General features: G+C 51.8%; 1 protein-coding gene across 2 annotated transcripts in view; it reads right to left on the bottom strand.

The window, feature by feature from the left end:
* Positions 1-3,400: 3,400 nt before the first annotated feature.
* Positions 3,401-26,882, bottom strand: part of LMX1A (LIM homeobox transcription factor 1 alpha) — a 42,395-nt gene continuing 18,913 nt past the window's right edge. Inside the window, exons 3-8 of one of the 2 annotated variants that reach the window (XM_032697256.1) lie at positions 9,486-9,718; positions 4,516-4,685; positions 4,286-4,363; positions 4,106-4,175; positions 3,806-3,976; positions 3,401-3,593 (exon numbers count right to left, since the gene is read on the bottom strand). In XM_032697256.1, coding sequence (XP_032553147.1) covers positions 3,433-3,593; positions 3,806-3,976; positions 4,106-4,175; positions 4,286-4,363; positions 4,516-4,685; positions 9,486-9,718 — 883 coding nt within the window. In that variant the 3' untranslated portion in view covers positions 3,401-3,432. Of the gene's footprint in view, positions 3,594-3,805; positions 3,982-4,095; positions 4,176-4,285; positions 4,364-4,515; positions 4,686-9,485; positions 9,719-26,882 lie in introns of those variants that run through there. The other variant, XM_032697257.1, reaches the window with a different exon arrangement.

Below are 26,882 nucleotides of genomic sequence, written 5' to 3'. Positions count from 1 at the left end.
CACTCAGAGCTGGCTGCCTATCAGTATCATCTAATCAGTGTCCTCAACTGACAACTAATCTCTGACTTGATCTTTCCTTGGCCACCGAGCAATGCCTGAACAGAAGGAGCTTTGTTTTGAGTCACCAGAGACACAAAGGTCAGCTCCCAACCCGTTCCTGGCATTGCCCTTGCCTTGGAGAGCAAGGTAGAACCTGTTCTCATGTCAGACCTTGTTCTTTTCCTCCTGGCTTTGACAAGAAGGTATCATTTGTCCTAGGGAGTCACTCCTCGGGCTGAGAGTGGGCTCAGATATGGAGCACAGTATGGCAAAGCAGCACCACGAAAGGATAGCCCAGGGGGGCAAACCAAGGGACACTTGACAACCCACCCAGCCTGACAGAAGTCATCTGCCATGCAGTGACTCCACCACCTGCAGAAGATAAGGCCTGGCTAGTTTTGCTTTGGCAGGATCCATCCACACTGTGAAATAAAGCACAAGAGAATATGAAATCCAGATGACAGGAGGACCCACATCTGCTGCTGCATGGCACAATTGTAAACTGGGCTCATGTTTGGGCTGTGTCAAGCACACGAGCCAACTTCCAAAAAGAGAGCAGGTTTAAAAACATGAGTTCTGCTGATTTTACTAGTCAAAGATCTGCCCTCATCCACAATACTGATCCTTTCCCAGAATTATATACTATATATAATAATTTTATACATATACACACACTTACCTTGGGAAACTGCTATTATAGCGTGTCATTAGATTTTCACAAGATTTTAAAAGCAGGCAAACAGTCTGTAAGACATGGGTTTTGTGGGGGTTTTAATTTGGGGGAAGCAATTTGGTAAGTGTAAATTGGTACTTAGGCTGATGGAAAGCCAGACTGACGTACTTTAGCATTTTTCAAACAGGAGATAGCTGTGGGTGGGGAAGACACACCTTTTATCTTTAAAAGATTAAAAAAAAAAACCCCACACTGATTTAAACATCATGTTTTGGGAAGTATTCAAGCGAGGAGAATTTTTAAGGCAATTTTAACATCTACTTTTATATTGCAGGCCTGGGTGGTGTTTACCCAGCCATTGCCTACAGCTGGATCCCTATACTACACCTCTCCCAGATCTGCCCCCTTTCTTACACACCTGATGTGTGCAAGCACATCTACACTTTCAGTCCCCAGTGACTATGAGCCTCACCCCAGCCCAGATCCCCTCTGCTCCAATAGCACCAGCCAAGTATTTCTCCAATAGCACCAAGTCCAGTGATAGAGAAGCCTCAAGCCATGATTTCCCCAACCTGTCCACCACAAGTCCAGCTCTTTTCCCCGCTGCTGTCCTGAAACAGAGCAAAACCTCAAATCAACCCAGGAAATCCAGGCTGCTCCTAGGCTGCTCTTTATTTTACAACTTGTAAAATAAAAATCACAAGATGTCTTCATACAGTCACACCATCTTAGAATTTTTTTTTCCTGCATGTTGGACTTAGGAAACATAGCACAAGAGCAGCAGAGCAGTGACTGATGAAAGGCAGTAAGGAAAACACTTTGTTTTGAACACCTCAGAAAACGAGCTACGAATTCCCATCCCCATTTGGTGGCATCAGCACATATTTACGTAACCTATCCATGTCAGGGAGCTGTGATGAGAGCAACTTGCATTGGGAAACACCCACCCACACCTTTTAGGCAGTCCTACCACGGAGCATGGAGTTGCTCACGGTACTGCCATGAAGGGCTGGGGTTCATAGTGATTCTCCACCCATCAAGTGAAGGGGACACAGCACACAAGAAAAGACCAGGCTTTTTTTTTTTTTTACCAGAGATTTTTTTATCTTTTTAATTTCAACTTGGTACATGATTTCTGACAGTGTGTCAGCATCTCCCGCCGGGTCAGCCATCTCCAGACCCTGCTACATTCAGTGTCAGATCGTACAGGGGCGATGAGCCAGTGTTTTGAGCCTCACAGTCACTTGCATGTCTGTACGGGTCGTCACTTACATCGTTTGTGAACAGCAGCACAAAAGGACACAACGCATGAAAACGAGAGTGGGGATGAGGTGAGGGCCAGATGAAGGCTCGACCCCTAAGGAGAACTTTCCCCAGGTTCCCACAGCTCCAGCAGGGATGAACCTGAGCACGGGGTGGGAAAGGCAGGGCTCTCTCTCTTTTCTCCTTTGCTCGGGGGGTGGTGATAGGGGCTGCAGTGTTTTCCAGCGCCAGGACAGCAGCTCACACTGGTCTAGCACCCATATCTGGGAGCCCAGGATGGGGTCGCTGGTGGAGGCAGGCTGGGCCCCGCTGTGGGTAGGAGGAGGTGATGTAGAGAAGCACGGCTGAGCCCCGATGGGCTGTGATGTCCACCAGCTCCAGTAGCGTTGTCCACCCCACACTGACCTCCCAGGCACGTCCAGCAGTGGAGACAGGACCTGGCCACCACGTTGTCCCCATCAATCTGCTGGCGAAAGAGCAGGTTTCTGGAGCCAGCTCTGCTTTCTGTTTCAACTGCACCTCAAAAGCAGTGGGGCAACCTGAGAACACCAAAAATAACCAACCCCGAAACCCAAACCTATCTCCTGAAACGAACCGATGTTCCTTCCCTGCCACCGGGCTTTTGCAACCTAAACATAACGTTTATAAAAAGTAAATTATTTCCTCTTATAACTTAAGTGCATTGAGTCTTTCCTTAAATATGGTTCACGCTGAAAATAAAGTTACTTTTGCTGTACAGTAAATTTCTGATAGACTTAGAAATAAACTTTGTTGATACAATCTGGCAGGTGTGGCCGTGTAGTACAACACTCACAGCCACACGGCTCTGCACGCACGCATGTGCGTGCCCACACACACACACACATACACACACACAGCCCCTTCCTCAGGGACGATGTTAGGGGTTTCTAGCTTTCTATATTCACATGGGAACATCTATCTTAAAAGTCCCTATGTTTAAGCAGCGAGCGCTCAAACCGGTTGAGGAAACACAGGGGAAAAAAAAAAAACCTGCAGCAACATTTTCCCTCATGTTTCCCCAAAGCATTGTCAGCTTTTCAAATTTCAAAGCTCAGCTGATCCTGCAGGCTCTCTCCACGAAGATCAGCAGCTTGCTCTTTCTGAAGGTGGTATGGAGGGGATACGGCACTGGGATGCTCCTGTGGGACACTCCCCCTCCCCCTGCCGAAACGAGAAATTTGTTTCCCCGTTTGAAATTTGAAAATCCACCAACCAGCTGCAAAAACCACTCCTGTCCCTAATCCTAGGCTCCTAAGAGAAACATGAAACTATGCAACCCATAACTTAACTCGCTCCTTGGGAATCCCAAGCTACAACATATTTGACAGCATCCCAGCAGTGTTGCTTCTCCCTCCCTCCCAACCCCGAGGGCTCTGTAGCCCCTTTTGGGGCAGCACAGCAGTGGTAACTGCCCCGTGCCAGGGACCACGCTGCACTCAGGAAGTGAAGTAGGAGTTCTGCATGGAGTAGAGGTGGTCGATGGGGTTTCCCACTCGTGCCTGGAGTGGCCCCGCGTCCGCCGTGGCGAGGAAGCAGTCACCCAGGTTGCTCAGTGAGGTATCATCGCTATCCAAGTCGTGGAAGAGGGGCTCGGCACCTTGGGAAGCAGGGAAGGAGCAGAAGGGCTTCAGAGCCTGCTTTCTCCTCCGGCACCTTGGCAGTGCCTGGTACCCCCAGCTTTTGTAGAGTAAGGTATTTTTAGGGGTGAGGGGACCACCAGAAATCGCTGCATCCCCCCACACATGCCCCCATCACAGCTCAGCATCTCTCTGAGGCAGAGAAGGCAAAAGGCAAATCCTGGAGCCCTACCGTAGGGATGCATGTGGTCTCCAGGCATTTGAGGTGGGGTGAGCCCTTGCCGGAAGGGGTCGGAGCCGTAGACGCTTTGCTCCATGCCCAGCAGCTGCTGGGGCGGGGGCAAAGTGGTGTAAGGGTTCAGCATCCCCTCCAGCCCTGTGCTGCTGCCGCCGTTTGTCTGGCCTGGAAGATAAGATCAAGTCACCAGCACAGTCAGGCTGCTGCTTTTTGGGTGGCCCAATAACACTGGGAAGTCTGGAGATGGCTGGGAAACAGGGAGACCCCAAGCATGGGGAGAGCTTGGGGGGGTACCTGAGCTCAGGCGCTGTGTGTTTTGCTGATCCTGCTGCTGCTGCTGCTGCCTCCTGGCGAGCTTCTTCATCTGGCCGGGAAGAAGGGGGAAAAAAGGGAATGAAGCCATCCCCTGGCCAAAGCCAGGAGGGAGGGAGCCCCATCAACAGCCACTGCTGGGGGCTTACCCCTTGTACCCACCTTTGCTCGCTGGTTCTGGAACCAGACCTGCACCACCCGGACGCTCAGCCCTGTCTCTGCTGCCAGCGTCTCCCGCACCTGGGAGGGAAGAACAACAGCGGTGCCTCAGCCCACTCAGCTTTTCAGGGGGACTTTAGGAGGTGGCAGAGCACTCAGGACAAGTCCTTGTCCAGTATCCAGGACATCCATGAGGGCTGGAGGCAGCTGGGCACGGGCCCTTCTCCCCATACCTTCCTGCAGGGCTTGGAGGAGACCTCAAAGGATGCCTTGAACGCCCTCCGCTGCTGCGTGGTCAGGATTGTCCGGGGCCGCTTGGGCCGTTTGTGATCCTTCCCATCCTCAGCGCCCTTCCCCGAGGCTTGGCCCAGTTTGCAGATGCTGTCCTCATCGTCACTTTTGCCTAAAGAGGGGTAAAAAAGCAGGTCCTTAACAGACAATGGGCCACACACACCATTTCCAGTGTGTCCAAAATAATCTGGGAGATTAAAACAAGCTGGTGTTGGTGGAGATCTTCTTTTGAACGTGTACGAGAAGCTGAGGTTTGGGGCTGGCTGCCCTATGGCAGCTCAGAGAGGGGAGAGCTGCTGTCACTTGTAGTTTGTGGTTGCTCAGCCAGCAGATGGGCTCATGGGTTCTTCTTTTCCCCAAGAGTCTGAGCAGCTGCCATGTGAAACCCTGGGACAGCTGATTTTCCCTCCATCAGACCCAAACCCCTGACTGCTCCTCAGGAATTTCCAGCCAGGCCACAGCTGGGGACATATCTGGACAGAGACACAGAGGTCACATCCACGTGAGGGGACAGCAGACATCGAGGACCACTGTGTCCCTGGGGCTGTCCCCCAGCCCAGCTGGTGACAGACATCGGGTGCCACAGCCTGGGCAGCCCAGGCTGGGGAAGGTCAGGGTGCTGGGTGAGCAGGTATGCTCAGAGGGGGCAACATGTTAGACAAGATACCCTCACAGACTCCCCCTGCTTTGCTCTACCCTGGAAGACAACTACATTTAGAGCACAGACCTTTAATCACGCTTCTAAAGGACACTTTCTGCCCTACATTTCCCCCTTTTTGTGGATTTTTAAATCTCCCTAGACAGAAGTCCAAGATCCTTCAGGCTTCACCCCTCAGGTACTTGCTGTGATGTGCTGCTCCACCGCATTCCCAGGCACTGAGGTATCTCCCTGTTGCTCTCCACCACTCAGGCACAAGGAGCCTTCAGGAAAGATCTGCTCCAGGAAAGTGGACAGTGCTGCCCTGCCTCTTCCCAGCCCTCCTCGTTTACTGCATTGCCACTGTGCTGATGACCTCGCTTGTTCAGCTGGTGTGGGAGGGCTGTAACACAAGTTTGATAGCACAAGTCCTTTCCTCTCACTAGCTATAGAGCCTTCTCCAGAAAGTTCCTGCGCTATTCTTTTGGGAATCGATAATGGAGCTGAGGTGCTGGTTTGATACAGATACAGGCTGCAAGGCTGTTGCTTGGCCCAAGTCCATCCCGGGGCTGCCATGGCTCTGGGAATGCACCAGGGAATGTGAGCCTGGCTCAGAGTAATTCATGGTGAAAAGAGGCCAGGTCAAACCCTATGGCAAGAGCTAATCATGGACCATACATCAGAAAACTGTAAATCCAACGGCAGCCCAGTTGGGAATGCGGAAAGATGGGAGAACATTTCCAGGATGAGGGGTTGCAATGACCCCAGTGGAGCAGCAAGGATGCTCTCAGGTACCAGTTCTCTCTTCCTTCTACACCACTGGGCTCTCTCCTGGGCTCACCAGTCAATACAGAGACATTCCCTGTGGCGAGGGTCGGGAAGGACGGGACAGAGAGTGCTCTTCATGCTGGCAGTCCCCAGACAGATGGGACCTGGGTGCTGGCCCCTGCAAACCAGAGCCTTGCTGCTGGCTCAAGCTCCCTGCTCACTCATGACACACCCATGGCATGCCCACAGCAGCAGGAAAGACAAACTTCTGTTTTCTTGCATGTCCCAACACCAGGGATGTAGAACTGCAGCAGGTCTGAGAGCTCCAGCACTGGGGAGGCCCAGGGTGTGGAGTCTCTGACGGCTAGTGGGGCTGAGCAGTGGCTGATCTCTGCTCCACTGGGCTGCCTGCCTTCCTGAAACCTGAAGGGGTTTAATTCTGATGGCAAGGTAGAGATTTTTACACATAATGTGAGGAGGAATGTCAACTGGTGCCTGAACCCATTGGCACCCTAGCACGAGGTGAGCACCCCACTCCCCTCCAGTCTGGGAGGGGCAGAACCCAGCATGGTAAAGCCACAGGCTCATGGACTCTATCAAGTCCATGATGCTCAAAACCCACTCCAAGGGGGAAAACATGCTCAGAGCAGCCCCTCTGAGCCCTCCCCCCGCCAACACCTGCTCCCCAAATCCCTCCGAGTGTCAAAGGGAAAGAAGGAAAAGTGAAGCCGGATTTGGCGGGGTATTACTTTTAATTAACTCTCCCTTTCAAGCCTTTCCCCACCGAGGAGGGGGGAGAAATTAATGAGTGTCTGGGGCTGCCCCTGACGTCACCTGGGAAGGGGCCGGGGCGATGGATATTGTGCGGCGTGCCCTCGGTCCGACCCGCCGAGCCCACATCCCGCCGCCGGGGCCAGGACATTCCTCGCTCAGGAGGATTTAGGGAGAGGAGAAACGTTAGGACGCTTTTAATTGGAAAGCAGGGTCCTCTTTCAGAGGGGCTTGTTTACTCAGGCTGGGCGGCGGAGGCTCGGGGGAGGCAGTAATTGAAGCGAGGGTTTGGGAGATTACAGACAACATATGGCTCGCTTTTTATCTGTGCTTTCTCATAAAGTGGCCCTTGGTGTGCGGCAGCCGCGGGGAGGGAGGGTGGGGGGCTTCAAAGCAGCGAGGGGGGGACAGGGAAGAGGCTGGACGAGCACATTGCTGCTGGTGAAGGGCATCTGGGACTGGGGTCGGAGTGGGGACACCCCTCTGCATCCCCCCTCGGCATGGTAATGGGTTCCCCATGGGAGGATGCAGCAGGAAAGGGAGAAGCCACACCACACTGACCATACGCGTGGGATGTGTACCTGGGCTGCCCCCAGCCATGCCACTGTCCCCAGAGCCACACGGGACAAACTGCTGGTGCCCACCAAAAGCAGGCAGGGATGGTGGGGGGGGCTAAGCTATGGGGTCTGTGGGGAGATGGCAAGGGCTGGGACCCCCCAGTCAGAGGCTGCCAGGGGATGTCAGGGGCTTCGGGTTGGGTTTCCGACCAGCCAAGGGGTTGCCATGCCCTTTTGACTCCCACGCTGGCCCTTCGCATCCCTTAGGCCTCAGCTGGAGTTTCTACTGAAATAAGTATTTCCCCTGGAGGATTTTGCTAAGTCAAAGCTCTTGGTTTGGCCGGAGCCCCTGGCAGCAGGGCTGGACCACAGGCCAATGAGTCACTGGGGAGGAACAGCTCCCAACCTTTCCCAAACTGCCCTTTTCCCCCACTAGGAACAAACCCAAGCCATTGTGGCCAATTTACTTACTCTCGTGCATGACATCTCCTCATTGGTTCCTATTTTAACTGAAAGAGTCTGCACATCCCAGAGGAAAAAAAAATAATTCTTCAATCAGTTAAGGACTTTCCCAGGGATAAGCATGCTGGATCCTCCTGCACTCCTGCCTCTTCAGCTCCTCCAGCACTGGACCATCATCACTCACCATCTTTCCCCAGCCACCTCCTCCCATGGCCTCACTCTATTTTTTAAATATCATCATTATTATTTGGGGGGAGGATTTTTTTTTTTCCTGAGCCAACGGGTTGCAGAGCTCGGACAGAACCCACAAAAGCAGTGCTGCAAGGCAGCCAGGCTCTCACTGCAGAGGAGCACAATATTAAAGAGAAATACAGGCTTTGGGAAATTTTTGCTCCAGATCTACCAAAACCATCCCTGTCCCTTCACACACCTTCTCCCAGTTACAGCATTCCAGTGCCAGGCTTTGTCGTGTCTATGCTTCACACCTTAACACTGCACTCCTAATCTTGATTTCTACTTTTTAAATTCCAGTGGTTTGCTTTAGCAGGGAAAAGACAGCCCCCTGCCAGTTGCTGGCAGCCCTTTCCAGAGCACGGCATTTTAAAGGTAAATCCTCCCCTCTGCAAAGCAGATTTTTCCCCAGTGAGGGTTTTTAAGAGGAGCTGAGAGAACCAGGCACGGGGCTTGCCACCCTGGCGAGGAGCAGTGCTCTGTGGAGACAGCATTAACACAAGCATTTCTGCTAGCAGATCATTTCCATCCCCCTGGTCCCCAGTGCTGGGCTTTCTTACTAAATTTGTCTTCCTGGGAAACATTTGGATTTGATTTGCACTGACTGTGGATACATATTTTAATGTTGATCCGATGCTCTGGGCAACCTAAGCCGGCTGTGTCACCTTGGCTGGAGCAGGATGTCAGCCCCCTGCCCACCTCCAGCTGTGGTGACACCTCTCCTGCAGTCCCCCTTGGCTCTGTAGTGTTCCCACAGTGTCACCATGCTGGCTCAGCAGGCTGGTTCTGGCCATCAGCTGCCTGGGAAGCTGCTGGGGACACAAGATTTGCAGTTTCCCTGCTGCCAGCTCACATTTTAGCTCTGTGCCTCAGTTTCCCCTTGTTATTAAAAAGGGCAAGTGCAGCAGAAGCAGCTCACTTCTTTCACTCAGCCTTTCCAGGGTCCCAGGCAAGAGCAGTGAGGCACAGGGGAGGGACACAAGTTTAGCCCAAGGTAGTGGAATGCTTGGAACTGTGATTTTTTTTTTTTTTTAGGAAGAAATCTCTCAGTTAGAGTGTATTTTACCAGGGGCAGTTCTTCCATTCCCCCAGGTGAGAAGGTGTGACATGTCATTTCAACCAGCATGACTCTCCCTCCCACAACTGGGGAGGCTGTACACCCCTCAGGATGGGATGCTGGTGCCCTGCACAGGCCAGGATCACAAACCCTCATAGAAATGGGCCTAATGAGATGGGATGGTCCACAGAGCATCCTCTATCCATGCAGCCCCTCTCCACTGCCAAGGTCCCCGCTCAAGCCCTTGTCACTGATGTGGGGGAGACTCTGGCTGGAGGACCCAACAGTGCTTATAGAGCTTTTCCCCTCAGACAAAAAGGCAGAAGTTCAGGGCAGCGAGCCCAAACCTCACCTCCAGACCCCACCGTGCTCGCAGGGGCCTCGGAGTGGGACCAGCCAGGGAGACGCCGGGCGCGGGCGGCCCCTTACCAGAATCCGACAGAGCCGGGCTCACCAAGCTCAGCAGCTCCCGCTCCTTCTCGTAGTCGCCCTTACAGAGGAGCTGCCCCTCCTTCAGCACAAACTCGTCGCCCTTCTGCAGGCGCCGCTCGCAGACGCAGCAGCAGAAGCAGCGCAGGTGGTAGACGCTCTTCTGGGCGCGCATCACCAGCTCGCTGGGCGCGATGGCCTCCAGGCACCCGGCACACTTCACTGCAAACAGCCTGGGGGAGCAAGAGGAGATCCCACTGTCACACCCAGCTGCACCTGGGGATGCTGGGGACAAGGGAGGGGGCACCCATGGTAGGGAGATGGGCATCGGCACGGGATCGCTGTGACAGCCCCTCGGTGTTTGGATTGCATTGAGGGGCTGGGCACAACGGTGCTGGCACCCCTCAGTGACACGGCAACGTGCTGCAAGTGCTGCACACTTGCCCTGTGCCAGTGGGGGATGCTGCCTTTGGGTCAACTTCAGCAGTTTTGGTTGACCTGTTACCAGATGCTTACCATGAATGCAGTCAAATGATGACAACCCCAACATCCAGATGCTCAAGATAAAAACCAAACAGGTGCCAAACCCAACAGGTAGCTCCCCCAGCTACCACCATGAGAAGACACAGAACACAACACATCCACATGAGTTTTATCAAGCCAGCTCTACATGTCCACCTGCCTCCAGCTCATGCCTAGACCTAGGGAGATGCTGGAGGTGGCAGTGGGGCCAGTGAGCTCATACGTGCCTCTCCACAAGCACCTACAGGAAGCATCTGCACTGTCAGTCACCCACAAACTACCCCATCCCTCTGGCCTGGGTCACTGGAACAGCCCCCTTCCCGCTTGCAAACACATCGGGAATGTCTAATATATCATAAAAATCTCCATGGCAGCAAGTTTGGGGTTAAGGCCAGTGACAGACTGAAGACTTGATGTGTCAAAAGGAAAAGAAAAAGCTCAGCTTGTTTCTTGACATTGATGTGACAGCGTTTGAGGCATCCCTAATTAAACTGTTCCCAGGTTTCAACACACTGGCTTTAGACTTAAAAGCCAATAATAATAACAGCAGTAACACTTTAGACTGAAACAGAGCTTTTCTTTCTTCAGCTTTAAATGTCCTTACTGAGAATGATCAACGATTTACAGTTGGGGAAACTGAGGCAAGAAAAACAGAGATGGCAGCACCAGTGTTGGACAGAGAAGACCTGGAGGCACCTGGAATTAACCCTGGGCTGGATATTTTAAGTGAATGGGATGTTTTACCCAATAGAGATGTTTGAAGGTATCAAACCAGAACCTCTTTGCCACCCCCAGATGCCTGAGTTCTTGGCTTGGACCCCATAAAATAAAAAAACACTGTTTACCCAGTCTTGTTCAAAATATCTGTGGGAACTGGACATTATTAGTCCCCTGTCTTGACAACTTTGGCCCAGAAAGAGAAGTCAAAAGTCAGCACACATCCTGCAGAGGTTATCTCCGAGCATTGCCTGAGTCCCAGCCTGGGGATGCCCCAGGGACCCACACAGGGAGTGCTGCATCCAGTCTTCCACTGGCTCCAGATAGCTCCCACTTCCATGGTCCACATCCCATGTGTCACCCCTGAGGGGGATGTAGAGGGGCTGGGGCTGGCTAGGGAGGGTATGGGCAGTCCTGCAGCCACCAGTGAGCTTTCAATCCTTCCTCTTCCTTTGGCCGATACAAAAAGCACACAGGAAACATGCCAGATCAGCCCCATTCCTACAAGAAGATGTCCAGATGTAAGCAAAACCCTTGCAGGAAAACCATCAGAAAATGGGGATCATTTAAAGAAGTTTTGGTGATGAACAAAACAGGGATATGGAAGCAGAGCAAGGCACATGCAAGTCTTTGTGTCCCAGAGGCGAAGGTACCTCTAACACCAGAGATGCTGAAGGCACCAGGGCACACTGACACCCACCAGCAGTGCCCAACAGCTTTTAGGGCTGGGTGTCAAGGGTTAGGAATGAGGTCTGCAAATGTACCCTGTTTTATCATCATTTTCTCCTTCCCACATTCGGGTTCTCTCATGGACACTTCATGCCAGCACATGGGCTATGCCTGTTCCCTCCCAGGTCTCCCCCAAACAGTGTTGGCAAGCACAGGGATACGTGGTGCATCATTGTCCCCGTGCCAACCAAATTCTGGGCACACTCAACAAATTGTAGCATGCCCAAAGAAGTGGGAAAGGGGTATTATAAAGCTTTTATAAAACACTACTGTCACCACAGAAAGTGGAAATCATCAAAGAAAAGGTGGAGGTTAGGGAGTTTATAATTCCAGATATTGCCATTATTAGCTTTTATTTTTCTACATTCAGCTTTAATTTCCAAGGTTCACATACAACTGCCTGTCTCTTAGATGTATGTATTTCCAACATCCCTATGACTGCCCCGGGAGGAGAGGGATGTATATTCCCTTGAAAGCATCCCTTCCAAAGGGTCATTTTTTTCTTGTTCCAGCTCCAAGAAACACTGGTTTGTGTTAATATTTCTGTAGTCACTTCATCTTTAATTATGTCTCTTTTATGTCAAAGTGGAGGCAATTTGTATTCGTCTGGTAACACATTCTCATCTTATTTAAATGATGTTTAAGCCCTACCTGTTGGGATTACTAACTGTTCCCAGTAATAAAATATTGATAAGCTACTACATTACTGCTATCTAATCTTCATAAATGAATGCACCCAAAATTTGTTTCCAAGGCACTTATTAGAGAGCCACAAACCTTTGCCAGTCAGGCACAGCAGCACCAGCCCAGTGATGGATGTTTCCAAGTCCAAAGCATGTTGCAAAGCAGGAAGGTGTGAGTTTTAGCTAAATGGCTGCCTAATATTAAATGCATAAAGCCATTTATTTCCCAACTGCTGAGTCCCCAACAGCTCTCACTGAGGGGTGCCAGTCAGATCAGGCGTCTTTCACTGCAGGACTTCCCCATCCCTGGGCAATCTGAGAGGCAAGAAATCCCAATAAAACCTCTTCCACAGTAGGAAACCATAAAGAGCTCCTTATAAACACACAATAAACTGAGAGCTTAGGTGAAACACACAATAAATGGAGACCTTAGGTGCTAAAATGTCACAGGCAGAAAAAGCACAGCTTACCATGGGTAGTAATGGAGAGGGAGCACAGGGCCTCACTGCTGTCCCAGGTCTCCCGAGCCCTGGACAGTACCAGCTACTCTACAGGGACTTGGAAACAACAGCACGCATGGATAACCCCCTGCACAGATAACCCCACAAATGGAAAACCCTACAAATGGATAACCCCATGAGTAGATACTTCCATTCAGTAACAATCCCATACAGGATAACTCCAGCATGGATAACCCCTGCATGCATAACCCAGCTGAAACACTCTTGGTCAACCTGAGATGGGGCCGAAGGAAAATTTTCTTCCAGCACCACATCTAGCAATTAATTTAACGTTTTAGCCTGAGCAAGACACACCAGCCTGGATTCAGAGGTTTTCCTTCATCTCTGGGATCTTCAGCTCTGTGCCCAGCTCCCTCCTGCTCCAAGCAGGCCACAGAGCAAATGCCATCTCTTCTCCCCTCTCTTTGTGCCTCACTATATCTGTGGAAGGGACTTTGAGATTACATTTCCCTACAGGAGGCTGCGCAGAAGTGAAAGAGGACAGGCTGTGCCCAGGGACTTCAACTTCAAACCAAGGGCAAATTGCTACCCTCTGAATTGCAAGGGGAGCACCTTCACTTCTGCCATCCTTGGGGTGCTGCCAGCTTTAGTTCTCAGTAGAGGGGTTTTTTTCCCTCCCTAGGCTGGGGTTCCAAAGCTAAATCAGGCCTGGCTGGCAGCGGTGAGTTCGTTTAGCCAGGTGGGAAGCTGGCAGGCACAGGCCAGGGCACCAGGCAGGGAGACCTGCTCAGCACTGGGATGCTCATGGAGTCCCAGCCTGTCGCCAGCAGCTCAGTAAACGCCTCATTGAAGAGATGACAGCAAATGTTTGTAAATGAAAAAAACCCCCACTCAGCTTAGGACAAATTGGAATGAAAAAATGGTTATGTGAGCAATTTTTATCACAACATGCAGCCTTTTGTGTCTGATCTTAAAAATGTTCCTGTTCCTGCATTGATTAATCTGCCTTTTTTTTTTTCCCCCCTAACGTTTAGGTCCCTTTTGAAATGACAATCTGCTGTTTTGAAACAGCAAGGTGCTGGTGGTGGCTTTCAAGAAAACCTTGAAGCAAAATATTTGGGCATTTCCAAAAGCACAACATTTCTATGGTGTTACAGATATCCCCCCTTCCCCAAGATGCAGTCCCACTTCTCCACACCATTCCTCTTCCTCAAGACAGCAGCACCTCAGTCCTCTCCTTTAGGATCTTCCATCCACACAGCATCCCTGAAACCTAGAAATGTCGAGGTGTAGCCAAAGGCACCCCTGGGGTGGTGCATCCCACATCCCTTCCCAACGCACCGGTACAGCGGGTGGGGTGCGGGCAGCCCCAGTTTCCCATCGGAGCCACCACCCCCTCTTTCTCCCTTTATTTTGAGGTGACAGGCTGAAAGGGGCTGTGATTGACGGGCGCTTCCCGGCTGCTGTCTGTCTGCGTGCGCCGCATACAAACACAGCCCTGCGGAGCCTCCCCGGGGAGGGGCCGGCGGGTCAGGGACGCCGATATTAAATACTGATGGACAAACCTCAATCGCTGCGCCGAGGGTTGGCTCAGGCAGCGGGTAAGGTGAGGCAGCTCTGCCGGGAGGAGGGATGCTTTCCTCGCTGCCTGCACCAGCCTGCCCAGAGATGTGATTAGAGGCATAGGGGCAGCCCCTGTGTGACCCCACAGGCTCCCGCTGGAACGGGCACTATTGGCACCGGTCCCTACAAAGCAGCTTCCCTGCTCACCTCCCTGCCGGGACTGCCCACAGCAGATCCGCAGGGATGCTGGGTTTTCCAATACTTCTGTGCAGTGACCTGACCAACTCATCTCCTGCTCTCACCGTGGCCCAGGAGAAGCCTGAGCGAACCCTGAACTTCAGGGCTCCGCGGGGAGTGATGACACCAGATTGAGTTGTCTTGGCACTTGGTCGTCATCTCACTCACTGTCACTTGTTGGAAGGGGGGACAGCAACACCGAGTTCTCGACAGGCTGGCAGTGGAAAAATGCCAGTCACTGTCAACCCCGCACCCATGGCCTGGGAAAGGGACGCTGTCCTGCTGCTGCTGGGCTCACGTCACCCTGTCCCCGCTCTGGCCCCTGTGGGGCAAAAGTGTGAGGCACAGGGAATGGACCGTGGCCAAGCAGGAAGGGGGGATGGATGCACCCCATGTGTGGTGCCAGTGAGGGCATCCCCCAGCTGCAGCCAGGGGGTGGACCCTTGGCCCTGACAGGAGGGGTGCTGAGGCCATGGGAGCAACCTGGAAAAGGCTGAGTCCATCTCAGTGCTGTGGAGAGCAGGCTGGCACATCCTGGGCATTCAGAAGGCAACTCAGCACCAGCGATCCTGGGGACCTCCAGGGATCTGGGCTCCCAAGCCGAGAAAGGAAATCACCCACAGCCGCCCCTGCTTCCCTCACTGTGTACCCGAAGTCCTCGGAGAACTCTCCACCGGGACGGAGGAGAGATGTTTTCCCCGGGGCTCTTCTCCTGACCCTTTCCCGTCTCCTGGCTCCCTCCCCCCCACCCCGAGGCGGACAAGTGTTCGCTTTACTGCCTGGCAACGGGGCCGGGGCTAAGCTCGCTAAAATATGAGTGTTTTTTGGCTGGAGTACCAGAAGGCTGCAGTCCTACAGAGAGAAAAAAATTGAGCACTCCATGCCATGGCTCCAGAAAGGGGGAGAATTAGGTTTCACACCGAGCAGGCTGGACCATGGCATTCTTTAGTTAATGCTTAACAAACGCCCAAACAAAAGCGGCCAACTTTGCTGCATGTTTGTAAAATGTATTCTCAGCAGATTCGGGTTTATTGGAGAATTCACTCACTTTGCAGCAAGTGGCGTTTTCCTTTTTTTTTTTCCCCCTTTAATTTCCCTTCTCCTCCCTCCCCCCCCCAGCTCAAGCCCTTCTCATTCCTGCTGCCTGAATGCATCTTCCGACACTTTGAGGGGACATGGCAACCGGGCTGAAACGGGCTTATTTCATCCTGGGGGCTGATGTGAGCTCGCCTCCCTGGCCCCAGGGTGCAAGTTCTCCCTGGGGTCCAGGGAGCCACTGCTGACAACTGGGAACAGGGAGTCCAAAAAGCCAAGCCTTGGCCTCTTGCAAATTCACCCCTGAGCAGCTCGCTGGTGGCTGCCTACTCTGAGAGGCCAGGAAAGTGAGGCAGGGAGGTGAAGCCTGAGAGTCCTGCTTTTCACCTTTCTTCACCCAACCCAGCTCTCTTGCGGTTCTACCCCATCCAGCATCCTATTCTGCCACGTACCCCAGCACTGCACGCCTCCTTGGACAGCCCATCATGGCAGAGGGTGCCAACAAGCACAGCTTACTTTCGAAGGCAGGGGCCATGTCAGGGATGGATGAGATGTGGAGGAGGGGGACAGCCCCATACAGGGACCCCTGAGGCTTTGAAGGGGTGAAAGTGAAGAGGTCCATGCATGGGTATTCTGCAGGAGCATCCCTAAACAAGCTCCAGCCCTGATGGAAGTACCTAAGCAGCCCCCTCTGGAGCCTGGTGCCATGGCAGAGGACACTGGTGATGAGGGACACACTGGGGAGGTGGTAGCAGAGAGGAAAGGAGAGCATCAGAGGAGAGGGGGGTTTTAACTCTCCTTCTGCTACACATGAACCATGCAAGTTTTCCCAGGAAAGGGCACTTTCATCCCTGCCTCCTGAACGAGGTCCAAAAGTGGTCACTTAACACCTCCCAGACCCTCCAGAGACCATGCTGTGACACACAGGGGCACTGCTAGAATGGTAGGGTTAAGTAAACAGACAAACAAAGCCTTCCCAGCAAACTGCCGCTGCCAAAATACACCAGCAACCCTCAAGCCTTCTCCACATCGAAGTAAAAGGTTAAGCAAGTACACAGCTTCTAAGGCTGCTTTGAGTTGCTCTATTTCTGATCAAGGACATACTAGTAAGACTTTCACCAACGAAGTCCTATAGCAGCTCATGGCTCTGTGTCCCCTCCAGAAGCCCGATAAAAATCCTCTGCTGGTTGCAGGAGTGGCCAGAAAGTGATCTCCTGGGCAGGACCAAAAGAACAAGACCAAAGTGCCGATTTTCCTCCCTGTTTCCCTGATGCCTGCTTCTTTCTGTGCCCCCCCCCCCCCTCAATAACAGTGTGTCACATCAGGCAGGGAGCCGGGCCCATCCCAACAACAATCGAGCACCTGGTTTTGGAGGCAAGAGGCGCACGGGTAGGAGGGGGAGAGGCACACACCTCACCACACCCAAGCCCAAATGCCCTCCCAGTGAAGGCAACCCAAGGATCGATCCCATTCAGCGCCCAGCACAGCAGTTCTGCATCCAAGCGATGCATCTCCCACCAAGCTGAATTTTGAGCAGCGACCCCCCTCAGCCCCCCCCGTGCCCCCAAGAAAACAAGGATAATTGAAAAACCACAATATCACTAGTCAAATTTAATATTGAGAGTGAGTGAGCGGGAGCCAGAGGTCAGAATTAATTACACCCCACCATATTTCAGCACGCTGCCGCAGCTCCGTGTCCTTTCCTTGGGGAGCAGTGCTTCCACAGAGAGGTCGACAGACATTATTAGAAAGGACTGATTTAAACGTACCCCCAGGAGCTTTTCAGCTTGTCTCTTCAGAGCCTTTGTTTGTACTGAGATTAATGGAGAGGCAAATGATGGAAAAGCAAAATCACCAGGAGCAAGAGGATGTGCCATTGCTGCCGCCACCACCCCGATTTGGTCAGCTTTGTAAGCGGGGCAGGAAAAACCAGGAGAGAAGGAAACGCTGTTCATGTCATTCATTTTGCAGATAAAAATGTCATGATCTTGAAAACTAATTTTTTTGGTTTTCTAAGAAATATATATCCAGGCTAAAACCTCCTGAGGGCTGATTTTCCTACCCCCTTGGGGATTTTACACACAAACTTTTTTTTTGATGTTTCCCACCACCATGGGGGGAGCAGATATTTTCATCCTGGTCCAGCTTAAGGTACCTTCTCTTGCAATTCATTATATTTGGTTCTGATATTTTTTTAAACCTCCTGTAATGGAAAATTAGTATGGACACAAAACAAAATTAAACCTTTCTATTTTCCGTTCCTATTTTCAAAAGGAGAGTTACAAAAAAAAAAGGGAAAGAGGAAGGGAAAGGGAAAGGTATTCAGATCAAACAGAAAAATCTCCTTCCTCGGGCACAGCCGGCACTTGACTGGTCCCAGCCCTGAGCAACCTGATCCAGTATCCAAGTCATCTCTATTACATGCAGAGGAAGGACTGGGGACTTCCAGTCCCCTCCAGCCCCAACTCCTCCATGATGCCAAAAATTCACCTCCACCTTGTACCAACAGGTTCAAAAAGGAAGCAGGCAAATCCAGGGGACTGAGTTCAACACCAGCTGGTCCCACAAGTCCAACCTCACCCTTAGGACCTCCCATATCCCTACTGCTTGGAATAGCATGGGCTCCTCTGTCCTTTGGGGGGATTTCCTGGAGCATCACCATCAAGGGCAGTGCGGGTGGACGTGCATTGCGTCCAGCAGTGCCACCAGCACTGGGGCTCCCGGCTGCTCTCACGTCTCCTAGGCTACAATCAAGGCTTATGTTTTCCTTTATTAAACAGAAAACCCATGTTCTCCCCCAAGGACTCTCCGAGCTCTCGGGGATGGGGCTGCAGGAGCCGCCGTTTCCCAGGCGTTTAAAATTCACGGGGTGTTCGTGCCGATGTGCCAACGCGGCGAATTCTCATTAGGAGGTGGCCAATATCCTGTCGAGCTTCCCGGCGCTCCAGCGGCTATAAAAATCGCTCGGCTGTATAAAAGCTAAACAGAGTAAACTAAGTTGGACACAGAGACCAGCTGCTTCAGACCAGCTCGGCAAACAGAGATCCGCGGGAGCACACCGGGCGCTGCCGGCAGGGAGATAGCGTTCTCCCGGCTGGGTTATTTCTTGCCTTATCTTTTATTTCCCTGTGCTCCAGCTCACCCTCAAGCGGGGTTTTGCATAAATATCATCTGCGTGTGTTGTCAGGTTGTTGGGATGGGGTTGAGGGTTTTGTTTTTTTTTTTTTCAATAGCATTTCCACAATGGGAAGCAGCTGTTGTGGTTAACAGGCTGCTCCGGAGCAAAAGCTGCACTGCACATCGAGATATCTCAGAAGAGGCATCCTTCATACATAGCTCTGTGCACTAGAGAGCACTATAACATGTGTTTCCATGAAGTTTGTTAACTACTCAGCTAAACAAGCGCACTGGAAATGCCAGAGGAATATGCTCTGGAATGAATGGAAATATTCATCTAAAAAGACATTAAATTTAAGCCATCTTTTTTTCCCCCCTGCTCCACTGAGCTCACGTTGCTGCACTCTTCTAGCGTGTGCTCTCGGGATGGGGTTTTGGGAGAAACAAATGCCTGGGGTGTATTTTCCAACCTCGTGGCACCTGAGACAGGGATGAGGTAACAGACGACGGCACACAGGGGGGTTTCTCATGCCATCAGTGGTCTGGGGACACGGCAGCAGAGCCAGCCTGGCCATGGGCAGCAGGTCATCAACCGTGATCCCTGCAAGCGACCTGCTCCCAAATGACATCTCGTGTGTGGAAAACCAGAGCTGCTCTGCCTTTTGTGGGCCTGAGCATCAGCTTCCCAGAGGTATTGAGCATCCATGGGGTTCAATAAGCCCCGATGGGCTCAGTCTTATAATAAACAGGAATAGAGCCTCAGGAAATTTTGATTATTAACTGTTCGAAATTTGCTTGCTTCTCTAGAGCTTTTTCCTCTTCAGTGTGAGGATGTTTGGGAGGGAAGTTCACATTTTTAACCAACATGCTTTTGAGAAATTCAGTAATACACCAGTGCAAATTCAAACCTCACTTTGATTTCTGCGTAACGATTGTGTTTTAATGTGACTTCAGTAGCCATGAATGCCCCCCAAAAAAGGCTCTGTTGCAGTAGATGAGCAGCAGTCTCAGATCCTGACATAATCTGAGGGGTCAATATCCTCCATGGGGAGAAGATGCTCAGAAGGCTCTAAAAGCAGCCTAAAGGTGCTCAGCACTGGAGCTGGTTAAGAGTTATCCCATAAAATCATTTCCCTTCATTCTGCTTGCTCTATTTTATACAAATACATACATATATATATATATATACACACTCACACATATATATACATACATTTAAGATTTTTTTCTGAAAAATCTTAGCTTTCCACAGTTTTTTTAAATTCAGCCATGAGCCCAAGGGAACCTCTCTAGTTCAAGTCACTTGGGTACTGAAGGGCTGTGCCCAGGGATGCTGAGCCACGTGGAAAAGAGGGACTCGTGTGCTTTGCTCCCACTTGGCCAAAGCCTGGGCTGGATGCCATCTCACCACTTCCTACCCAAAACATTTTTCTGGAGCTTTTTGATCTGAAAAAATATATTTTCTTTTTTTTTTTTTTCCTTAACTATTTTGATTTTCACACCAAGGCATGCTGAGGCTGAGCACTGACATGCTGGAATGTCCTTCCAGGCAGGAACTATTGATGCTCTGCCCCACACACCTCTCACACCACACAGCACCCAGAGCATCCTCCAGCATGTTCCATCACCAGGGCACCAGAGAAGCCTGAGTAGGGACATTGGAGCAAAGAGCAGAGACTCCTACAAGGGGAGACAAGGGTGCAGGGACAGCCCTGTCCCCTGTGCCACCACTGGGTTTATCCCACAGTCATGGTTGCAGGGGTGTGGGGATGGTGCCAGCTTGCCAGGCTACCTGAGACAGGTCCCAGTGCTGCCAAGGCACCAGGATGAGCTTTTGATGGATTAGAGGGCAAAAGCAAACACGCTTTCTCTAGGAGACAGGTTCCTGCCACTTGTCTGCTCAGGGTTATCACAGCGTCAGGGGCAGCAGCCCTTCCCAGCAGCCTCCGGTGGCCATAGAGGCAGGATATTACTTTGTTGCTTATTCATTTTATTGCTTCTGCTTTCTAAATATTTGCTTGGCAGGGAAAGGATTCCCTTTACACCGTATCTGTTTTTACAGGTCAATTGAATTTCTGGCGCTCTCAATCCCTCTTTCCCTCCAATTGCATTTGCAAAACAAATATTGATTGTACCAATTAGCTGCGAACCCCTCGTGGAAGATATCTCAATGCCTTCAGCTGGGAGAAGGCTCTCCCAGCTACTGGATGTGCCAGTGGAATGGGAGTCCACAGAGCAGCAATATCAGGATAGGGCTCTGCAAACCCCCAGCGGGACCCTCTGGAAGACAACAGCAAGAATGACATTGCTAATCCTTTTAGCTAGAAGGCAACACCTTTGAAGGGTATTAAATTGAAACTGGGGTGTCCCCTCACACCTGAGACAAGTGTAAACTACCCTGTGCCTACTGTTCACTCTGGAACCTAATGACTGAAACCAAGGGAGACCACTAACAGCACCAACAGCAACCACAAATATATCCAGGTAGGAGATTAGATCTGCTAAACCACAAAGCCCCCCATTCCCAGCAGAAGCCTCATGTCTTTCACTGCAACACTAAACACACCAGCTCATTCATTAATGGCATGAAGCTCTGGCAGGGGAGGTTTAGGCTGGATATTAGGAAAGGATTTTTCACTCAGAGGGTGGTCAGGCTGGAACAGGCTCCCCAGGGAAGCGTCACAAGTCTGCCAGAGTTCAGCAAGCATTTAGACAACACTCTCAGGCACACGGTGTGATTGTTGGGGCCATCCTGTGCAGGGCCAGGAGTCAGACTTTGATGACCCTTGTGGGTCCCTTCCAACTCATGATTCCATGATTTGGGCAGAGATGGGATAAGAAAGACACCTCCCTCCCACTACTCAGGTGTTGGGAAGTCCCTTCTTTTTCTTCCCCCTTTTGTCTGCTCTGAGATAAGCAAGTGGCTCTGGGCAGCAGCATGAGCACAGTTCTGCTTGCCCCAACATCATTTGCTCTATGGAAAAGCTGGCAGATGCCTTTTTTTAAGGGATGGACTAGGTCATAACGATAAAGGAGTGCATTCTGGGGTGCTTGGCTGCAGAGCAAAAGACCATGCTGACACCTTCTTGCCAAATCACATCCTTTAAATAAAAACACAAAAAAGTTTTTCCCCAAGCATATCTTTAGGGCTTCCCTATGCAGCGCTGGTCTTTTCTGAGCTGTCTCACAAAAAGAAACAGGTACGTTCAATCAAGCACCATGTCACACCTCATCACAATGATTTCATTAATCAGGGTTTTATCTATGGCTTCCTTCAAAGGTTTCATCAAAATCCCCAACTGCCAGGGGGAGAAGGGAAAGACACCTTGGTGGATAAACAGCTGGTGTTAAAAACTTGCTGTGTTTTGCTCTGACACAGTCTAAACAACTTAAAAAGGAATGAGATGACTGAATCGCAGGATGGTGCGAGGCACGGTGGGGATCCTTCATCCTCACATGCACCAGCCTTTGGTGACTCTCATCTTCTGCTGGCTGTCTCTGGGACAAGGGTCTGGGATGGCGATGCCAGCCCTGGTGTCACTCTAGCAGGAGCTGTGACACAGCCCCACAGCTCACAACCCACTGATGGCCACTGGCAAAGCATTCAGAGCACACTGTTAAATGTGTCCTGCCTGTGTCAAAAGTCACAGCCCAAGGCAAAGGCACAGGGCAGGGGGTGGCAAGGGGGGGCTGATGGATTAGCCATCGAGGCAGGACACGGATTAGCCAGTCCGTTTGCAGCCTGTCAGGGCCAGGACGTGGATTACCCTGCTGCAACAGTGCAGGAGAGATGCTGGGCATGGCCAGCCAGTGGTCCGTCCCGATGAGGACTCCCGGGCTGCCCAGTCTCAAAAAAGCCTCTTTTTCCAACTCTCACCCTCAAAACAATGCTGCAAATCCCAGAAAGCACAGACAGTCTTCAGCCTCCTTGATAGCCCCTGCAGCCTAGGAAAGGCAGATTTCCCAGCCCAGCCCAGGAGTGCAGGATAGGCCCTGGGAGAAATGCTTTTTCCCCCAAAACATGGGATGTTTTTTCCCCCACATTTCTCTGAATCACAGTTGGTAGAATTCAGCGCTGGGGTAAATGAGACAAGAACATTCCCCCATAGCCACACCAAGGGCACAGGGCCTGATACCCACAGGGTGGTCAGGTCCCCCCTTCAAGCTTAGTTACAGCCAGGACAGAGATGTGAATATATAAGATGCTGACATAAGTATATGAGCCAGTCCCCTCTGATGAGAGCATGCACACATCCAGCGTCCCGGGGTGGAGGGTGGGAAGCAGATGCCTGGTTAGAGAAAGGAGGGACCAGCCACGAACCACTCACACTACTCTGCAGCTTGGACAAGTACAAGGCTGTTTGGCTTCACGTTTTGGGCTCGAGCCCATCTCTCCAGTTTAAAGCAGTTGAACAGAGCCCAAAGGCTCATTAAGTCGGTCTGCCTAGAGCTGGTTCCATCACCAGGATATTTCATCCCAACACGACTCTGACGTTCCCCTTTGTGGCTACAAGGAATTTGGGGCGAGTGAGAGGAGGCAGCCCCCATGGCCAGGGCAGTGCTGCCAGCTCCCAGTGTTTCACCTAAAATGCATGACAGTGGGTGCTGGAGACCTTGTGCCCACAGCCCGGAATTGGGCGAGAAGCCCACCTTTTTACTTTTTCCCTATTACCTCCTCCCATTTTAAATCTCCCTGGGCTGCAGCAGGAACAGGAGCTCTCAGGACAGCAAGTCCCACGATCTTGGAAACAACCAAGCAAAGGCAAAGAGCCTGGTATTTATCCTCAATCCATGTCAAATGACATGATGGGAAAACTAAGGTCAGGAGCAGTTATTTGTTTTGCCAGCCTGTCTCCGGGACGCGCAGAGCAGAGGCAGCCTGAATCCCCCTCCCTCGCACCAAGCAACACACGCACCCATTCCCTCCCAGTGACATCCCTAAGAAGATGTCACTGTGCCACCTCCCAGTCTTGATGGACCCTCTAAAGGTCAGCACCGAAGGCATGTCCACCACATATGGTTATTAGTTCTCCGTGGGTCCATCCATCCCTCCACCACAGCTGGGTGAACAATTCACAGTGCATAAATTTATCTAGCAGATCTCAGCCCACGTGCTGTTTGCTAACAGTCTGTGGAGAGGCTATATTTTATCCCTTTGGGTTTCTTGGCCAGCATTCAAGCTCCTGACCCTGATTTATTCGCAATCGGTCAAGAGCCACATTTCATCTCCATAGGCCACGTCTGCACGCAGCTATTCAGAGCACGTGGCTCCACGTCCCACAGCAGCGCTGGGACATCTCGCCATAAGGCAGCCCTGGCTCTCTGCAGCACCTCCAAGAGGTAACTGGGGATGGGGGGAGGGGGGGGGGAGTTGTGTTCAAAAATAGGCTCTGTGGGGGCAAACCTTGCCTGATGAGAGCAGCATGGCCGGAACAAACCGCACCTCTTCTGCGCACGAAGGCGATGAGAGCTCCAGATGCCGGCCCAGGCTGGCTCACCGCCTGTCCTCATCCCATCTCACCATCTCTTTGCCTACCTCTCTGCCTATTTATAGTCATGGAAGACCTTTGCACAGTGCCCAAGCAGCCAGAGGGTTGAGTGTATAGGCGGGATGGCAAATGCCGCTCTTTAACTTTCCAAAGCCCTCTTCTTTTTGCCTCCCAAGGGGTTTGCCATGGAAAGCCAGGCATGACTTCATCTTTGAGACAAAACCTTGGGACCAGCTAGAAAATGTCTCTCAGAGCTACACCCTGGCCCTAGGGGTTTATAAAGCACCCTACGCTGCATCTCAGCAAGTTTTTCCTAAGGGAGCAATCCCACCCCCACACACGTGAGCATCCATCTGTGGAACACAATCAAGATGATGATGAGAGAGGTACAGACTAATCTGCAGAATTCAGAGGAAAAGAACAACGTGAAGGATCAGGGTTAGTATTGTGAAGGAGCAGGTTTAGTATCAGCCCTGTCTGACATCTTCATTGGCAATTGCAATTAGGGACTAATTAGCATGTTAATAACATTAGTAGGAGATAATAAACTGGAGAGGATGGAATGGAGCAAAACAATTTGAAGAGGACCCTGGAGAGACTGAAAAAAAAAAATAACAAAGGAAATTCAGCTTGGAAAAATGCAGCTTCTGCTGTTCAGGGGAAAAACATCCGGAGCAGATGCTGCAGCGGGAGGAGGAAGGCGGGAGCAGGGAAGCGGAAAGCAGCTTGGTTTGTCGGGCCCAGGAAGGAGGCAGCCCACCAGCTCCCCTGCAAGCCAGGTCCCAGGACTTGCCCATAAGCAGCTCAGGGAGCAGGGCAGTCTGCGAGGCTTCACCACAAGAGTGGAAGAAGGACCAGCACCACATGCTGGTGGTCAACAGGGCATCCTGCTGGGGTGGACTAGCACCGTGCAGGGAAAAAAGTATCCCAAGCAGAACAATTACATGCAACTTGACTTCCTCTGAAGCTGTTTCCCCCTTGCCTGAGCTTGGGAAGCCCCACTGCACGAACATTTCCCCTCTGAGCTGCGGCTCTGTGCCTGGCTCCCAGGGGGATCTACCCCATCTGGGAAGGCAAAAACTGTCAGAGAGCTGCCCCTCTGGCCATGCTGAAGCCCCCTGTGTCTCCTCTATCACATGAGCCCCCAGACCACTTGGTGAACACTGCCCCATCATTGTTTTATGGGCCATTGGATGAGAGGTGGACCCTGAGGGTGGAACACCTCGGTGGTCCCAGTCGTGGTATCACTGCTAGTCTACACTTAATAGTAAAATGGATAGAATTGTTTTCTTGTGTGAAAATACTAGAACTAAATGACCAAAATGGAGTAAGCCAAATGCCTTTCTTACAGAGATCCTCGTGGACCTGTGCCTCTTGGTGCAAGCCAGGTGGCTGCAAAACCAGGCAGGACACAAGTGTTCATGGAGGGGAGGATGGTGGGGCTGCAGCCACTCTCCCATTGCTCTGAGAGCCCCAAATGAGACAGACAAAATGGCACAAAGCACCCCTTCAGCGGTGATCCTAACCTCTCCATTCCAATGGCAGGAAGGACTTTGCCCATCCCTGAGGTGTGCAGGGTGAAGGGGAGAGCTCAGACAGGCTCGCCTGATCTCTGCAGCTCTGCTGCACCAACAGCTCCTTCTGCCAAATAAAAAACAGCAGCTGACAGGATTGCAGGGAAAGGGCTGGGCTCATTAAAACACCCTTCACCCTGACACACAGCTGCTCCTTCGCCTCTCAGCTAGTTCCTACACCCTCAAACCCTGGTGCTCCCCAGCTGGCCATCCCTGGGATTCCCTGTCTTTTCTCCCAGTGCCTGATAATCCAGGCAGACCAAACAGGACCTGAGTCACTGCCACTTGTCCCCACGACCTGGGGACAAGGAAAGTAACACCAGCCATGTCACAGTGTCTCCTCCAAACGGCTGCGGTCACCTCTGATGTCTCAGAGCTCAAGTCCTTGCCTGGACTATTTGAAGGGTTTAAAAATAGAACCAATTCAAGGGAAACCCAGAATTCTAACCCGCCAGAACCAGTCCTACAGCAAGCACAAGCTCTGGGCTGTGCAGCTGACCCACAATGGGAAGGGGCAGGAGTTTTATTGTCCAAAGGGGGACTGAAGTGGTTCCTGATGCTCAAGGATCTGGAGGCAGGCAGGGAGGAGGGGAGATGCTTTCCCGTGATTTGTGGGCTGTTCTTGGGCTGTCCTTGCTGCCAGGTCTTGGGCAATTTGATGACTTTTGTTGCAAACTGGAAGAACAGGAGACATATGTGAAGGAGGAAACTTGCATTCCTCTCGCCTAAGAAATCCCTTCTCACTTTCCCCCAAATCACACATACACCCAATCTCAGCCTCTCCGGGCTGGCTTGGACACCAGCTCCCCTCCCACACCCAGATGACCTACTCGTCCAGAAATGGCCAGGGCCCGTGGCTGGGGCGTTATCCTCTCCTCCTTCCCTTTCCATGTCCTGCCTGCACAGCCCTGCTGACAGCCAGGGCAGGCAGGGGAACCCTTCACCTTCTGCTGCTGAGCCAAGGGGTGCAAAACATCAGATAAAAACAGCCTCTCCCAGCAGCATCGGTGCACAGGGGACCCCATGCCTCCGAAGCTCACCCCAGCCCCTCTGCAAGCTGCATCCCAAGCACCTCCACACCACCTCTTCCAGAGATGTCCCCGGGGGCTTGCAAACGCGGATGTTGTATTTCTCTGTCCCTGTTTCCCAGAAAACAATCTACACCAGCCATTCTCTGCCTCTGGGAGTGGTGGCCCCCGAAGCCAGACATGGATGTGACCCAGTGGGTGGCTGGACATAGTAGGGGAGGTGGCACACCAGACCACCACGC

This window comes from Chiroxiphia lanceolata, chromosome 9, assembly GCF_009829145.1.
Source record: "Chiroxiphia lanceolata isolate bChiLan1 chromosome 9, bChiLan1.pri, whole genome shotgun sequence".
Classification (NCBI taxonomy): Eukaryota; Metazoa; Chordata; class Aves; order Passeriformes; family Pipridae; genus Chiroxiphia; species Chiroxiphia lanceolata.
This window is presented reverse-complemented; position numbering and strand designations above follow the sequence as displayed.